The sequence below is a fragment of the Oncorhynchus mykiss genome, chromosome 15, assembly GCF_013265735.2.
Source record: "Oncorhynchus mykiss isolate Arlee chromosome 15, USDA_OmykA_1.1, whole genome shotgun sequence".
NCBI lineage: Eukaryota > Metazoa > Chordata > Actinopteri > Salmoniformes > Salmonidae > Oncorhynchus > Oncorhynchus mykiss.
The window spans coordinates 57,479,202-57,494,655 of NC_048579.1; the positions used below are offsets into that span (position 1 = coordinate 57,479,202).

Sequence of the window (15,454 nt, forward strand, 5' to 3'; positions counted from 1 at the left end):
TAGACACACAAAATAAAGGAGTTTAGTGATATAATATGTAGACATCGAGTGTAGATGCATGAAGACACATTGACATTTAACATTATATATACACTGTGGAGCTCCAAGGACTCTGGGTTATTGCATCTAGATTCCGTGTTCAGCTAGTCAACTAGCAGTGGTGGGAAAAGTACCCAATTGTCATACTTGATAGAAAATGGCTCAAGTAAAAGTGAAAGTCACCCAGTAAAATACTACTTCAGTAAAGTCTAAAAGTATTTGATTTTAAACATACTTAAGTATAAAAAGAAAATGGAATTAAGTATCAAAAGTAAAAGTATAAATTAAAAGTATACATTTCAAATTCCTTATATTATGCAAACCAGACGGCAAAATGTTCTCCTTTTTTAAAATTGATGGATAACATGGGGCAAACTCCAACACTCAGACATACAGTAATTTAAAAACAAAGAATTTGTGTTTAGTGAGTCCGCCAGATCAGAAGCAGTAGGGATGACCAGGGATTTTCTCTTGATAAGTGTGTGAATTGTACCATTTTCCTGTCAAAATGTAATGAGTACTTTTGGGTGTCAGGGAAAATGTGTGGGGTAAAAAGTACATTATTTTCTTTATTAATGTAGTGAAGTAAAAGTTGTCAAAAATATAAATAGTAATGTAAAGCACAGATACCCAAAAAAAAAGAACTTAATTAGTACTTTAAAGTATTTTTACTTGTGTACTTTACACCACTGTTAACTAGTATAACTTGTGATTGACTCTACAATGTGAAAAACATTACATGGATGATGGAATACAACTGAAAGAGATGGTTGTCTGAAATGTTTACGTGAAATTAACAAACTTTAGATCAGCTTTAATAGGATATGATGAAACAGAATGTAACATAAGGGGTTATAAATGGGAATTTAGATCATTTTACAGCATATGACATACATTTTACCCACACAGTATATAAAAATGTTCACTTCTGCATTTGCAAATATCTGTATCAGCAAAAAATACACTTTTTAAGAGTAATACTTAGTAATAGTTACTGTGTTTGTTTTTTATTCTGTTTGAGGTATTGATATTGAGGTTCAAACCAGAGTTTCTGACACTGTTGACACAACCAAGTCACGTGTGCCTAAAGCTAAAGTCAAAGTCTGTTTCATTCAGAACTTTTTGTACTTTTGATAAGAGATTCTGGTACAAGCCATGCACTGAAACCACGTTCTCGGCACTCCTAAATTCGTCATACACTCATGTGTTACACATATGGTCTCATATCTTTCCCTCCAATTGATTCTGTCTATTAAAAATAGTAAATGAATTGACTTCAGCTCCCCAGGAGCAGGGATGGAGAGTTGGAGACCACTTATTTTATTCCTCAGTACATTGCCCTCTACATGTTAGTTCATAGTAAATGTTGCCAGTTCTGTTTTGCCCTATTTAATGGTCACTACAGAAATAATGTATTTTTAATAGGCAGGTTTGAATGGGCAGGGCAGGTTCGCTCCCAGTCTGTTCTCTCTGATAAGGTGTGTTTGTTAACCTTCTCACTCTACTACTTGACTCTGTAACAGTCCCATATTCCTGGTATTCATTCACCTCACTCCATTGCTGCAAGACAATGAAGGATACACACACCCTGCTCAATCTGCTTCTGCTGTTTGTGTACCTTGCAGGTAATATGATATGGAAAAAACAACATTATTTTGAGATAATATTTTGTCAAAATCTATTTTTGAGGATGCCGAACGCGGTTTGACATCTGTCAGTAAGTCTGTATGTTCTGGAAACTTTCTGCTAAGCTGTTTTTATGAACTTCCAGGATCAACTGTGACCACTGATGGAGGGAAGGACAGTCCCAGTAGGTAAACCACAGACACATGACAAACTAGTCAACGTATTATAGTATGGCAACATTATTGGAGTGTTGGGTCCTCTGGATTGTACCTGTGGTAGGGCAGTATTGCTAACAGCTAGCAGATAACTACTGTACAGAAATGAGGGGTCAGTTGGAAATGCCATGACTTTTAATTTTATTATCATTGTAGCAATTTATCCCTATTACAAGTAAATTTACACCCTGTGTGCCAAAAATCCGGTAGGCCAACATTGCCTGATTGTGCACTGTAATTTTCAGATGGTCCCTTGGAACTAACCATTTTGGGACCTGACTTTGTGACTGTGGGCGTGCCATGCAGTTTTGACTGTTCCGCCCAGTGCTCTCCTTCCTGTAGCTACAGAATGAGTATCGACGGGCAGATTGGACAGGGGAACGAAGTGTTCTTCACAGCTCGCCAATGGGAGGAGTCCCTAAACCTCACATGCACGGCAAGGAATGATGACTCTGGGAGGTCCTCTACAGTAACAAAGATACTGCAGGTTTTAGGTGCGTGGGTGGTTTGTTGTTTTTATGACACTTCACTTGAAATTAGAGGTGATGGTCTTTATGATATTAGGAATGGAGGGATAATTCAATGTGTTGTAATTTACTGACAACATGTCTGGATTACTGGATTAGTGTTAGATTAAATAATTTTGCTCATGTTTTTCACATTGGTCATAGGATCTAGACTATTATCTAAATGTGTGTGTTCCTCCTTGTAGCTGGACCAAGCAATGTATTGATCACAAGCCCTGACTTGATGACCCCAGGGGCCCCACAAAGCTTCAAGTGTAACGCCGACTGTCGTCCCTCCTGCAACTACACTTGGGGGATAAAGGACCGATGGCTCGGGGGGCAGGGGAACGAGATTACCGTAACTCCCGAAAAGTTGGCCACCTCTGTTACCCTGAACTGCAAGGCCATCAACAGTGTGTCTGGGCTCTATGCCATGGCCACCAGGACAATACCTGTGACATGTAGGTTATTGGGAGATGTAGAGCTTCCTCTAACAATTGTAGATTATTTATTGTCATTAGTGTAATGCAATTGTTCATATCCATATCCAGGGCCGGATTAAGAAATCATAGGCCCCGGGGCTTTGTTTTGTTATAGGCCCCCTGGTTGGATATTTTTTGGGGCCTCTCAGACCCCATTCAGGCTTGGGCCCAGGACCTTTTCAATAGCTTGATCTATCAATTAACACACTTCCCTTATCCAGTATACATTCTACATTTGATGATTAAAGAGTGATTTTGGGGTTTTGGTTGAAGTGATACTTGAACCAGCTTCTTCCTTTACTTTTTGTCTCCTATCAGCTGGTCCATCAGAGGTCCACGTCATGGGTCAAGACTCTGTTGCAGTTGGCTTCAAGTCCAAGTTTCTGTGCACTGCCAAATGCATTCCTACTTGTGACTACTGGTGGATCGTTGATGGTCACACTGTTTATGGCAGTGAGATGGAGATGACGGTCGAGCGACATGTAAAGTCAGAGAAGATTAAGTGCTACGCTCAGAATACGGTCTCAATGAATTTTGACGTGGCAACCAAGACCGTATGGGTGGGAGGTACAGCAGAAATCTCATGATTATACATTTGAGTAACTACAGACATAAAAAATGTCAGACAAATCAAATCCAAATCGAATGTATTTATAAAACCCTTTTTACATCAAGCAGATGCCACAAAGTGCTTATACAGAAACCCAGCCTAAAACTCCAAACAGCAAGCAATGCAGATGTAGAAGCATGGTGGCTAGGAAAAACTCCCTAGAAAGGCAGGAACCCTACTGTAGGAAGAAGCCTAGGGAGGAACCAGGCTCTGAGGGGTGGCCAGTCCTCTTCTAGCTGTGCCAGGTGGAGATTATAAGAGTACATGGCCATTAAGGCCAGATTGTTCTTCAAGATGTTCCAACATTCATAGATGACCAGCAGGTTCAAATAATAATCCCAGTGGTCGTAGAGGGTGTAGCAGGTCAGCACCTCAGGAGTAAATGTCAGTTGGCTTTTTGGTGTTCCTTTTGTAATGTTTTTGTTGTTGTTGTGTGTTGCAGATGATGGAAAATCCATGGCCATACAGGATAAACAGACTATAGACCTGCTTCTGTTTGCCTTTACACTCTCACTCTACACTGTAATATCACCATAATCCAGGAGAGGGACGTTTTGTACAAGGAAGTAAGCTGTTCTCCACACGCACATCTGAATAATTTGAAAACATGTCAGCATTATTACAAACAGTGCCTTCCATATCAGCATATTTGCTGATGATAAGTGGAGTGGAAAGACTTGGCTGAATCTTTCAATATTAAATCACTACGTGTGTGCAAGCATCATCACGTGTATACCCTATTTGGAATAAATATTTAATAAAGACAAATATACATTAATTTAGTAGCATGTCTTTTTTGCAATGTGTAACTTTTTTCCAGACTTGAGATGGAGTTGAAACCTGCAAGCATGCCATCTTCATGGAAGGCACAGACTTTGAAGTGATGTATTTTAAATGGCGTGCTGATGTTGGACAGGCTCAAGACAAGTCAGGTCCAGTTTAACACGACAATTAAAATACATTACTTCAAAGTCTGTGCCTTTGGGGGGGAAAAATATGTAATATAGATTTTGTTTGCTCAAATCATTTACACTCCCAATATTTGTCTAGAAACTGCATAACTGCAACAAAATACATGACAAACTGTTTTTGAAATGTTTTGTGTTTTCTCAAATAAGTTCTGAAACAATTATCTCAATCAATTGCCATCATACTGAATTAAATATTGGAAATGTGAAATAGTTTGGTACTGTTAGTTGAAGTGCTATTTTCACACATCGTCTGACTGATGATTAGCATTAACTTCACAACAGATGAGGGGCCCACCCTGCATCTACATCTACATTTTGATCTGGAATGTAATCAACATGCATGAATATTAAAACACACTTGATCACGGAGTGCGATTAGTCCGCTTTTGATTACCACTGATTATATATCAGGAGTTTATTTTATGGTACATAAGTACAATCAATGTTCCAGAGAGGCAATGGTATCACCTACACACACACCCTCTCTATCTTTTCAAGCTTTTCCATGCATAACCCTTTTGTCATCTTGAATTATAGTTCAATTGGTTAAGTTAATTAATGCATTTTAAATGGAAAAATAATAAGTGTCCTTTACTAATATAAATATTATACCAACAACCACTGTATCTACATAAGAGCTATTCGACATAATAGGATAAACAGATTAAAACATGTTTGCACACTTTCTTTTGTCTGTAACCGTCACCTGTCTGAATGGACAAGAAAACAAAGTGAACGCTCCCTCGCTCAGAGACATGTCACTTGGCAGTATCAAAAGGCTCCGTCGCAGTAGATCAACGCCTACGAACACAAGGAACTAGCGCGCACGCCCTAACCAGAACACAATGCCGTGGAGCTGATTACCCACATAAAGGTCCAAAAGCTAGCGGCGCTTTGCCGGCACTGTTGGATAATGTCTTGTTTTTGAATTGGTTCCTGATAAGATTGTCAGACAGTTTTTTTCCGGAGGTATAAGGGGAGAAGAGCTCTTGAGTGGACATTTCAGCCCCTTTGTCGCCCGGATCTCGGCAGCAGAACCATGGTTCTCCTCTGCACATTTCGTCTGCCTCTGCTGCTCACCTGCCTGGCAGGTAAGATACCACATTCAACTGAACCTGTTAGTGTTGAGGTCAAATCTACTTCAAGTCAGGAATGACATTTTCTCATGCAAATTTGCAATGGAAAAAAAAATCTGATTTTTTCTGAATTGTCAAAGTAGCGAATAAGAAATAGTTTTGTAATGAAAATCCAAATGTTTTAAACAGAGAAGTGCCTGCATGTAATGTGTATCAAGGGCCTAGGCCATATACATGTGTTATTAATGCTTTATAAGATAGTTCATTTAAAGTGAACCATTGTGATGGCATGGGATTATTTTTCTTTCCGTGTTTCTGTAGGAACACTTGCCAGTGAGAGAGAGCAGGGCAGGACATCGGAGGAAACCACACCATGCAAGATACATTAGGTTTCTGGCATCATTTCTAAGTATACAAAATAAATGTATGCCAAAAGGCTATATGCATTAATCACCCATTGTTTATCCTTACACTAACATTATAACATTATGGTGAACAATAAAAAATGTAAATCCACTTCGTCCTAATTTTTTACCATTACGTTTATGACTCAGGGGCTTGTTTTCCGTTCTGTCAGATGGGCCGTCCTTTGTGGAGATCAGTGGGGTGAACACAGTGACGGTGGAGGTTCCCTATGGCTTCCAGTGTTCAGCTAATTGCTTCCCAACTTGCACCTTCACCTGGACCAGAGGAGGGCTCACCACCCAGGGCCCACAGCTCAACCTCCAGCTGAAGGAGCAGGTTCCACCACAGGTCCTGATCTGTATGGCTACAAACCCCACCACTGGGAAGTCAGTGACAGTCAGCAAAACAGGCTACTTATAATCCGTTTTTATCAATCTAAACGAATATTTAGAAATCATACTATGCCAACAGATGTTATGTTTTTGTGTCTCTGTACTGCATATCCAAAGGTTGTGGAGCTCTGTTCTACACTCTCCAACCTAATTCAACCGACAATTATAATACAACAATTATTTATTTTCTAGCTGGACCGTCCAATATAAAGATCACAGGTCCTGATACACTGTCCAGTGGAGTGACGTCCAACTTTTCCTGCTCTGCTGATTGCTACCCGTCCTGCTCCTACACCTGGACAATTAGTTATGAAGCACAAAGCACAGTGACCACGAAATACGGTCAAACCATCTCCGTCACACCTGACTCCTGGGAGATTGCAGAGGAATTGATCTGTGATGCTCAGGACACTGTCTCACTCCTCTACATCTCAACCTATGTCACACCTTGCGTGGCCCGTGAGTGGAATTTTTGTCCTTTTTTTCAACTTTGGAGTGGTCCATTGAAGTCGCATTGGATAATTATTACTACATTATGTTAGTCATATATTCCGTGTACACTGCATTTTTAGAAACTTCTAAGAGTTTATAATCAATTAAACACATAATCAAGTGTTTACTTCCACCTCTTCCCAGGTGGACCGGGGGCCATTTTGATCACGGGTGCCAGCTCAGTGACAGTAGGAGACACTTACAACTTTGTGTGCTTTGTTGACTGCACCCCCTCCTGTAACTTTACCTGGACATTCAATGGAAAGATCTTCAATGGTGACGAGATCCAGTTGCCAATCTTCCATAAGGGTGATAAGCCCATGGTTGGCAGTAAACTGGTGGTTACTGTTGATGATTACAGGCACAATGAGGCACTGACGTGTGAGGCCAAGAATGTTGCCTCAGGGGTCACTGCTGTTAGCACCAAGGTCCTCAGCGTCACTGGTAAAGTCAGAGTTTTTATGACAAAAGATTTGTCACAAGTCAATATTTAGAATCGGATGTTTGGAGGTGACAGTCCAACATTTTGTAAAAGCCAACTCAAAGTATTTATCTTGGTATCTCTCTGAAAATAAAATGTTCCTCGTTCTTTCTGTCCTCTTCACCTCTTTTCCACTCCCGTCTTCCAGATCCTATCTCTATACAGCCGGTGTCCCAGGACAAGCCCTTGGCACACCAGCCCTTCTCACTGCAGTGTGTGGGCTCTCAGAATCCAGCCTCCATTTTGTGGTTAAAAAAATGGCCTCCCTGTAGCTGTGTCCGGCAGGGTCAGTCTCTCCCCCAACAATATCACTATGTCTTTTAGTCCTCTGCTCCAGTCGGATGGTGGGCTGTACCAATGCATTGTTTCTCAGGGGGGAGCACCCATCAAAGGGGTTGGGTACCAACTGAATGTAAATTGTGAGTATGCAGAGATAAATTCTATTTATACAGCCATTTTTGCTCACCATACACCAGTATTTCAAGAAAGATCATAAAAGAGATGCAGTTATTTACAGGAGCAATTAGGGGTTAAGTGCCTAGCTCAAAGGCACATCAACAGAACCCTTAGGCTACTTGCCACCCCTATGGGTGTGTGTGTCTGTATGTGTGTGTGTGTGTGTATATATATATATATGTGTGTGTGTTTACAAGCTAATCATAAAGACATTTCATGACATTTTCCAGATGGACCACTTCAAGCTGTTATCATCCAATCTGGCAAAGGCCCAGTAGGTAAAGTCCTGTATCTCCTGCCTGGATCAAAGACAGCCCTTCAGTGTTCGGCCCTGTGCTACCCCACCTGTACCTACACCTGGATATACAAGGGGTGGCTGGCAGAGACGAACGCCGCCTCCTCCCTCACACCTGAGACAACCATGGACGGAGGACCCCTCAGCTGTGTGGCTTACAACTCAGTGACCAATGACAACAGCACTGCCAATACCTCAGTTGTGTTACTTGGTGAGCAGCAGTTAGATTGTATTTGTCAAAACATATTTCTATGCAGACCTTGAAACTGAGTGGTCTTGTCACTGTCGTATGAAGCATAAAAAGAGGTAGTTCAGAACGAACAAGCCATTCTAGGTCTAATGTTGACCTTTCTTTCAGATGGACCATCTAATGTGACCATCTCAGGACCAGGTGCCCTGGAGGTAGGAGTCAAGGCCAGTTTCAAGTGTATTGCCCAGTGCTCTCCCTCTTGCAGCTACACCTGGAGTGGTCCTGGACAGAAGAATTGAAAATAACACAAATGTTTTGCCTTTATTCATATTTCAGTTCTCATGGCTTTCTAAGAGTAGCAGATGAATATTTGAACAATTACCCATATGGTTATTTTGGTCCGCAGTCAGATAGAACATTCTTGTTTTGGCCATGCAGAGTAACTACTGTTCTCATAAGGATGAAACTTATACATGTTGAGCCATAGGGAAAAAAAATACAAAATAAAACAGTATTACATCAAAATGTTACAGATCTTGCAACATGGCAGCCGAAATTAGGTGATGCATTGTTGCGTACATACAGCAATGTTTGGATTAGTAACATGGACTAGAGCATTGGAAAAACTCCTTCAAGCGATTGCTTGCTGAAGTAAAAAACAATTTTGCTCTCCGTGGCGATGTCCATTTTTAGGGTTCTGCACTCACGTCACACTCCATACTTCTTTTGCAGGGCTCCTACTGAAACGTCCTCAAGTCCAGCTTGACGAAGAAAGTCAAACAATTCTTGTAGAACTAGAAAAAAAAAAAAGTTTGCCGTTATCAATGTCATAATTTTGCATTGGGGTTAAATAATGTATCACAAATTGGGCCAGGTCAACAACCAAATCGGTACCTTTCTTCTCAGGGTTGGACATGAACATGACAGCCATATCGAACCGCCTCACACCGGCCAGATTCCTGAGGATCTCCAGTATGACAGGTGGCTCTTCCTTCCTTCATTTGATAAGGACAATGTGACAGTCACATTTCTTGTAAGAGCCATAACATTCGTAATGGCATGGTATTTGTACAGTACTTACTTGATGTAGAAGCTTTGTAACGTCCTTAGAATCTGATTGAGCATGTCTGGTTCAAGAGAGCTCTGGAAGATCTTTGCATAAGCCTGAGGCTGGATTTGCTAAAACATCACAAACATACAAACATCAGTCCTTGGTGGCATCTACATGTTTTTCTCAGCAGAAAAGACAAATCTCATTGTATGGTGATTTGTTAGTGTACAAATAGAACCCCAAACAAGAGATGAGGTCTCTGCTGAAGAATAGATGATCACAACAAGACAGGCATCCAAGATAAGATATAGCCTATTAGTAGGTCACATCATTAGCAACCATTTTGTATAGGCTATAACTAAAATGTTAAATAAAAAAGGACATTAATAACCCATATTGTTTATTTATTTTCCCCTTTGAACTTGAACTATTTGCCCATATGACATTTGAAAAGTCTATTCTTTTGGATGTGTAATATTGTGTTTTTCATCATATTTTAATTCCACACCCACCTTCAAATACTTGTAGATGACTTCAGGGCCATTTCCAATCTTCCTTAGGTCTGCCTCTAGCTGGAAGCTGTTGGTGGGGGCAGGAGGTACGAGCTCAGTTGATGGTGTAGCAGGCGGTTCTGTTGGTTCACTGACAGTTGCCTCCCTGTGCTGCTGTGTCTGTGCTCTCACAGCATACCCCACAGGCCCTCTGAAATAAGAAAACAGCATCATCAGTGGTGTTAAAGTCTAACTATTGACAAATGTTCTATTCAAAACGAACTAAAAACATGCATTAACAAAATCCTCAAGCCGTTCGGCAATTAAACAATATCTCTTACTTGACAGGGGAATGTGAGGGGAGGTTTGATGTTTCTTCAATCTTCGGGATCTTAGCACTGGGGGAGGTAGAGGGGGGTGAGGCCTGACCCTCTCTCACGGTGTATGCAATGGAGTTGGTCTTCTGGTGCCTAACATGGGGGGCTGTGGTTGAAGTCAACACAGCCGGGGACTCCTCCTGGACCAGGATCTTTCCACAAACCTCTTCAATGTCCACTCTACTCAATGGCTTCTGGGATAAGGAAATCAAATCGGAACATTGTCGTGTGTCAATCTTTCAAGCCAAGTTTAGAAACAGCCTACTGAAAATATTTTCCTGTTTTGTCTGAGTGACTCACGGTTGACTGCAGGTCAGGTGGTTTGTTAATTGGCTGTACTGTTCTCCGCTGTGCATGCTCTTCTGTTGCCAGCAGACCACTGGTGTCCATGTCCTAAGAGCAGAGAGAGGCTATGTCAATGATTTGTCAACAATGACAACAGGTGTAAGAACATTAACACAAAAACCATAGTGAGCATGGAACCACATACGTACAATTGCAATCTTCTTCATCTCATAAAATGCCTGCTTGTTTCCTGGTTCTAGCTTCAGGACCTCCTCAAAATCTATAATAAAACATAACATAATAAACAGTTCCATGACTACTGCTACCATTCACACAAAGACTTCAACCTGCTCAAGGTAGTTACATAGAAACATGCCTAGCCTATACAAAATGGTTGCCTACTAATAAGATAGGCTGTGTCTACTGTACCTTCTTTAGCTTGTTTGAGCAGTCCCAGAGCAGCCCTGGCTGTCCCTCTGCGGGCAAAGGCCTTTGAATAGGTGCCATCCAGGGCTATTGCTTTACTACAGTCCTCCTCAGCCTCTTTATATCTAAGGAGAGAATTAAGCTTAATCAATGCACAGCTTTGACAAAATTTACACTTATCCAATACTCTCTTATCCTGCCTTCCCTGCTGCTTACCTCTGCAGCTTTAAGTAAGCCATGGCCCGGTTGGCAGGCAGGAGGACGTTGGTGCTGTCCGCTTCCATGCCCTTGGTGTAGTACTCTACTGCAGCCTCGTACTTCCCCTCTTTGAAGTATGCATTCCCCTGAAAGAGTCAAGGTTTAGTTTCGTGGTAACGATTTAGAAAGCAATGCACTTAAAAACAGGCAAATAGCATGCTGTAGTACACCTGTGGTATGTCTTCAGCACTGCAGTGTCTCAGAGTCACTGGGTAACTGGTACCCAATATGTAGCGGGCCTACTCTAACAGCAAAATATAAGTGTAGCTGGTGGCTCTACCCTGTCTTTCTGCACCACCGCCTCCTGTCTCCTCTGCTGTTCCTCCATGAGCTGCTGTTGCTTGACGTCCACCACAGGTGGCGTCACCACTGCAGCCTCTGGGCTTTCTGCCTTTCCACCCAGTTTAGCAATGACCTACCGATAGAGGAGAGGTTAGAGTGGATCAGGGAGGGGGATACAGAGGTACAGTAATAGATCCAACACCAGATAATGTCTCACCTCTTTGCATTTCATCACTTCCTTATGTGCCTCCAGGTTTCCAGGATCCAGCTTGAGAACCATTACATAATCTAGTTATGTAGAGGAAGGAAGCAGAAATAGTTTTTAAGTGACCTATTCTAAGATAATACAGCATATAAAAACTATACATCCTCTGCTGGCATTCTACCCATTTGAAAACATGTTTTGTTGTGTTACTATTACTCCTCACCTTCTAGGGCAGATTCATAATGTTGCAGGGCGAATCGAGACGCTCCTCTTCGTGCAAATGCTTTGAAGTAGTTACTGTCCAAAGCGATGGACAAGTTGCAGTCAGACTCGGCAACAGCAAACCTGACAGACAGAAATATGAATTCTCACATTAATGTTGTCATTTAAAATGTTTGTTTGTATATATATATATATATATATATATATATATATATATAAATAATCTTATTTCCTTACATGTTGCTTACTTTTTGAGTCTGAAGAAGCAGGCAGCTCGGTTTGTAGGCAGAACGGGGTTATAAGGGTCTGCGCCCATGCCTCTGGTGTAACACTCAATGGCATCCTCATACTTCCCTTCTTTGAACAGCTGACTGCCCTGAAAAGCAATTGTCAAACTCAGTACAGAAAATATAAGATTTTGCAATCTATTCATACAATACAAGTAGTAACATTTACTGACTACCGACTGAGTATTATTGACTACTACCATCAATGACTGGTGATAGTTGCTAGAGGCCCCGATGGCGGTATACTCTTTGGGTAATTGTCTAGGATTTCAGAGGCAACTTTCTAGTCCTACAGACATCTAAATCACAGCATACTGCAAACAAATGCCCAGTGTGCAAGTCTGTTCCTTGAATTGACCTTCAATGGTGGTCATTGTGTCATCATAAAAATAATAAGTCATATTTTAAAATGACAACATTTACATGAGAAATCGTATTTCTGTATGAGTCAAGTTTGCTGTGGCTGAGTCGGACTACAATACTATGAGTGTGAAGTCGTACTTTCTCCTTCTCTGCAAGCACCTTGTCTTGGTCAGTAGCAGGAACCCCAGAATCCTCAGACTCAGAGTCATTGGATTCAGCAGGGCTGTCCTCTTTATCCATGGACTCCAATACCTTGTCCTACCAGAAGACAAAAAAAAAACACCCCAAGAAATGTTTAGTGTAACAGCAAGCAGTACATTCTGTTTAGCATGGTGCACTACTGCCACTCAGTTTAAAACCATATACTTAGTTTAAACTCACTATTGAAATCAAAGGAGAAACAGGCCAGATCCACCTAATCCATTACCACATCAAATTTGTCCCATGACTGATAGTCATGAGACTTTATCCTGGGTGCTTGTTTTGGTTCAGTCTTTGCATTGTTGTCTGATGCCTTATTTTTCTCTCTCTTCTTTTTGTAGTCCTTGTTTCGCACTGGTGGCAGGCTTTTCTAAGGCAGGAATACATAGGTCAGGATCTTTCTAACATAGCACAATCTCAACGGCAAATATAAAATATACACATTTTCAAGTGTTACATACTTGAGACTCGCTAAAGCTCCCAGTTCTTAGTTGCTCATCCTTCCTCTTTATGTCAGTTTCCCAGCTGTCAAGATCTTTCATGAAGTTATGCAGGTCCTCTGCATTTTGTCGCATTTGCAGTTGGAGTTCAATGGCTTTGTTTTCAGACATGCCTACCTGTCAAATACATTGAATATACTAGGTTGACAAAACAGGAGATAGGATCACTTTCATTTAATATGTTAGTAAGCTAGCTACATCAAGTCAACGGGGACAGAAACAATAAAACACTAACTTTATTGACGTTACTCAAACTGTGGAGCTAGTAACATCACGCTACTGTTGACTAACTACTATAACACCAAGGAGCTAGCTACAGTTGAGACATTAGATAGTCACGACTGTCTCGCAAAAGCAGCTGGTAGCTAGCTAGTTGCCTAAGCGAACGCAACGCTTTTAACGAGTTTCGACCTGGATATAAGAGCTGATTACATTATAATATTTGAGTACCTGTTCCTTGCGTCCCAAATTGATTGTAATTTATCAGTTTAAGTTTAAACGAGGCTTATTAGCATTTAACGTTCACTACAAACTATCACCATACTGTCGTTTTCTGTTTGTGTTCGGCGCCATGACAGCATGTCCTCTTCTTCGATGGGGTTTAATTGCGGTTGGCAACCAATACATTTTGCATTACTGCCACCTACTAGACTGGAATACTCCCCTATACTTTGCTTATTAAAAAATTAACAAACAACACTCACAAAAAAGTAAAAGCACGCTACTCCAGTATTTAAATCTATTTAGTTCTTCCTCAGGCCAACAACCTGAAAGGATTGGACACCACCACTTAACACACCCCGTAACTCGCCTGATGTCAAGTCTCGCACACCCAAATACCTCTCAGCAGCTGCCACCACAACCTACATCTTCTGCGACTTACGTTCCATCCCTGCAGTACAGTTGATAACCATTGCTATAAATGCTAAAAATCTAAATCGTACTGAAAAATGTGTAACTTGTTGGCCTATCCTCCTGTACTGGTACAGATCTGCTACTCACACCACTTCTCTCAGGATCTGTCCCCCTTGACCCATCTTCCTATACTTTCTTTACTGCCTCAGCATATGACAACTTTTCCACAGGACACTTCTGATCCACAGCCCCATGGGCACCCTTACAATTAACACATACCACTACTTTCCCCAATGCTACACATTCCTTTGACTCATCTGTAACATAATGCATTTGTCACAAAAGCCAGTACAGGATAACGTATATACCCTAACATCACTGTCGGGCAGACTCAAAATCAGAACTCAAAAGAACCGACAATGACGCTTCTATTTAAACCACTCACGACACCCTGTCTGTCGCACCAAACGACGAGCGTCACAAACATTGGGAATCTTCCCGTTCAGCGGGTCAACCTTTTACTGCTACTCCAGTAATTACTCCTTTCAATGGCACCCATTTCTTGAGAGCAAAACAATTTACATTTCTTGGCCCCATTCCTTTTAACGCGGAGCGCCTTCTCCCTCTGACCAGCAGAAACAAACGAAGACCACGTCTGGTTACCTTCAAAGATTCCACAGCACCCAGCTCTGTTTTCACCCACCCTGAAACCACAAATGGATCAGCGAAAAGGCACGGGTCCCCTTTTTCCAAAACGTCCACTCCTACTGTCAGACATCTTTATCCCGGTGTCCACATTTCTCGGGCTGGTTGAATTGGAGGGGGCGATGCCAGATCAATAGCAAAGGCGGTAGTTGAGTTTCTTGGGAAGTGTAACCTTAAAAAAGAGAATCTTCAGGGTATTGGCACTGATAATGCGTCCGTGATGACTGGGGTGCACAAGATTTTAAAGGAAAAATGTGCATTGCCCAATTTGGTACTCATCTGCTGTGTGTGCCAGTGTTCACAATTGGCTGTCTGTGCAGAATACAAAGAAACCATCCCTAGGAGTGTTGAGTACTTAATCAGGGAAACCTACAACTGGTTTTCGATTTCCACAAAACGGCGTGAGGCGTTAATTGTGGCCAGAAACCCCTGCAGATCACCAAAGTGTGTGCCACACGTTGGCTATCGATTGAGCCTGCGGTAACTCATATATTGAGCCAGTGGGAAGAACTGAAACTCCACTTTGAGTTGACCAATGCCAGTGAGCGTTGCTACATGGCTGATGTGCTCCACGCCATGTACATGGACAAGACCAACTATGTCTACCTGATATTCTTTAAATCAATCCTGTCCGACGTACAAGTTGCAGTGAAGTCATTTGAGGGTGAGCAAACAGATCCTGTCAAGCTTTTGGACAATCTGGTACACCT

The 15,454-nt window shown here is 41.5% G+C and overlaps 3 protein-coding genes across 16 annotated transcripts; 2 read left to right on the forward strand and 1 right to left on the reverse strand.

The window, feature by feature from the left end:
- The first annotated feature begins 1,371 nt into the window (after positions 1-1,371).
- Positions 1,372-4,256, forward strand: LOC110490396. 2 transcript variants are annotated; one of them, XM_021563769.2, is made up of 6 exons: positions 1,372-1,664; positions 1,811-1,849; positions 2,126-2,374; positions 2,593-2,847; positions 3,187-3,435; positions 3,921-4,256. In XM_021563769.2, the coding sequence occupies exons 1-6, from the start codon at positions 1,610-1,612 to the stop codon at positions 4,013-4,015; spliced, it is 942 nt and encodes a 313-aa protein (XP_021419444.2). In that variant the 5' UTR covers positions 1,372-1,609; the 3' UTR covers positions 4,016-4,256. The 2 variants fall into 2 exon arrangements, with proteins under 2 accessions (XP_021419444.2, XP_021419445.2); XM_021563770.2 differs by having other exon boundaries at positions 1,376-1,664; positions 1,811-1,853.
- A 2,746-nt stretch (positions 4,257-7,002) lies between these two features.
- Positions 7,003-8,535, forward strand: LOC110490397 (carcinoembryonic antigen-related cell adhesion molecule 1). The gene is made up of 3 exons (XM_036944774.1): positions 7,003-7,714; positions 7,982-8,257; positions 8,405-8,535. Exons 1-3 carry the CDS (start codon positions 7,609-7,611, stop codon positions 8,533-8,535), a joined length of 513 nt encoding a protein of 170 aa, XP_036800669.1. The 5' UTR covers positions 7,003-7,608.
- On the reverse strand, positions 8,533-14,938 carry LOC110490395 (RNA polymerase II-associated protein 3). Of its 13 annotated transcripts, none has more exons than XM_036944762.1 (17): positions 14,703-14,938; positions 13,146-13,301; positions 12,911-13,054; positions 12,622-12,741; positions 12,082-12,209; positions 11,835-11,956; positions 11,624-11,694; positions 11,405-11,539; positions 11,083-11,210; positions 10,870-10,991; positions 10,650-10,720; positions 10,456-10,548; positions 10,120-10,349; positions 9,800-9,989; positions 9,318-9,415; positions 9,131-9,231; positions 8,533-9,030 (listed from the first exon to the last, which is right to left on the reverse strand). In XM_036944762.1, exons 2-17 carry the CDS (start codon positions 13,293-13,295, stop codon positions 8,945-8,947), a joined length of 1,989 nt encoding a protein of 662 aa, XP_036800657.1. In that variant the 5' UTR covers positions 13,296-13,301; positions 14,703-14,938; the 3' UTR covers positions 8,533-8,944. The 13 variants fall into 13 exon arrangements, with proteins under 13 accessions (XP_036800657.1, XP_036800659.1, XP_036800658.1 ...); XM_036944764.1 differs by lacking the exon at positions 14,703-14,938 and adding an exon at positions 13,635-14,633 and having other exon boundaries at positions 9,120-9,231; XM_036944763.1 differs by lacking the exon at positions 14,703-14,938 and adding an exon at positions 13,729-14,632.
- Between the last annotated feature and the right edge of the window lie 516 nt (positions 14,939-15,454).

Bases quoted from the DNA above. Each gene is read 5' to 3' on its own strand.
- LOC110490397 (XM_036944774.1), top strand. From the start codon at position 7,609: ATGTCTTTTAGTCCTCTGCTCCAGTCGGATGGTGGGCTGTACCAATGC. The intron at 7,715-7,981 runs GTGAGTATGCAG...GACATTTTCCAG, and splicing joins GTACCAACTGAATGTAAATT to ATGGACCACTTCAAGCTGTT. The intron at 8,258-8,404 runs GTGAGCAGCAGT...CCTTTCTTTCAG, and splicing joins TACCTCAGTTGTGTTACTTG to ATGGACCATCTAATGTGACC.
- LOC110490395 (XM_036944762.1), bottom strand. From the start codon at position 13,295: ATGTCTGAAAACAAAGCCATTGAACTCCAACTGCAAATGCGACAAAAT. The intron at 10,992-11,082 runs GTAAGCAGCAGG...TTCTCTCCTTAG, and splicing joins GCTTACTTAAAGCTGCAGAG to ATATAAAGAGGCTGAGGAGG. The intron at 10,721-10,869 runs GTACAGTAGACA...GTTTTATTATAG, and splicing joins GCTCAAACAAGCTAAAGAAG to ATTTTGAGGAGGTCCTGAAG.
- LOC110490396 (XM_021563769.2), top strand. From the start codon at position 1,610: ATGAAGGATACACACACCCTGCTCAATCTGCTTCTGCTGTTTGTGTAC. The intron at 1,850-2,125 runs GTAGGTAAACCA...TGTAATTTTCAG, and splicing joins TGGAGGGAAGGACAGTCCCA to ATGGTCCCTTGGAACTAACC. The intron at 2,848-3,186 runs GTAGGTTATTGG...GTCTCCTATCAG, and splicing joins CAGGACAATACCTGTGACAT to CTGGTCCATCAGAGGTCCAC.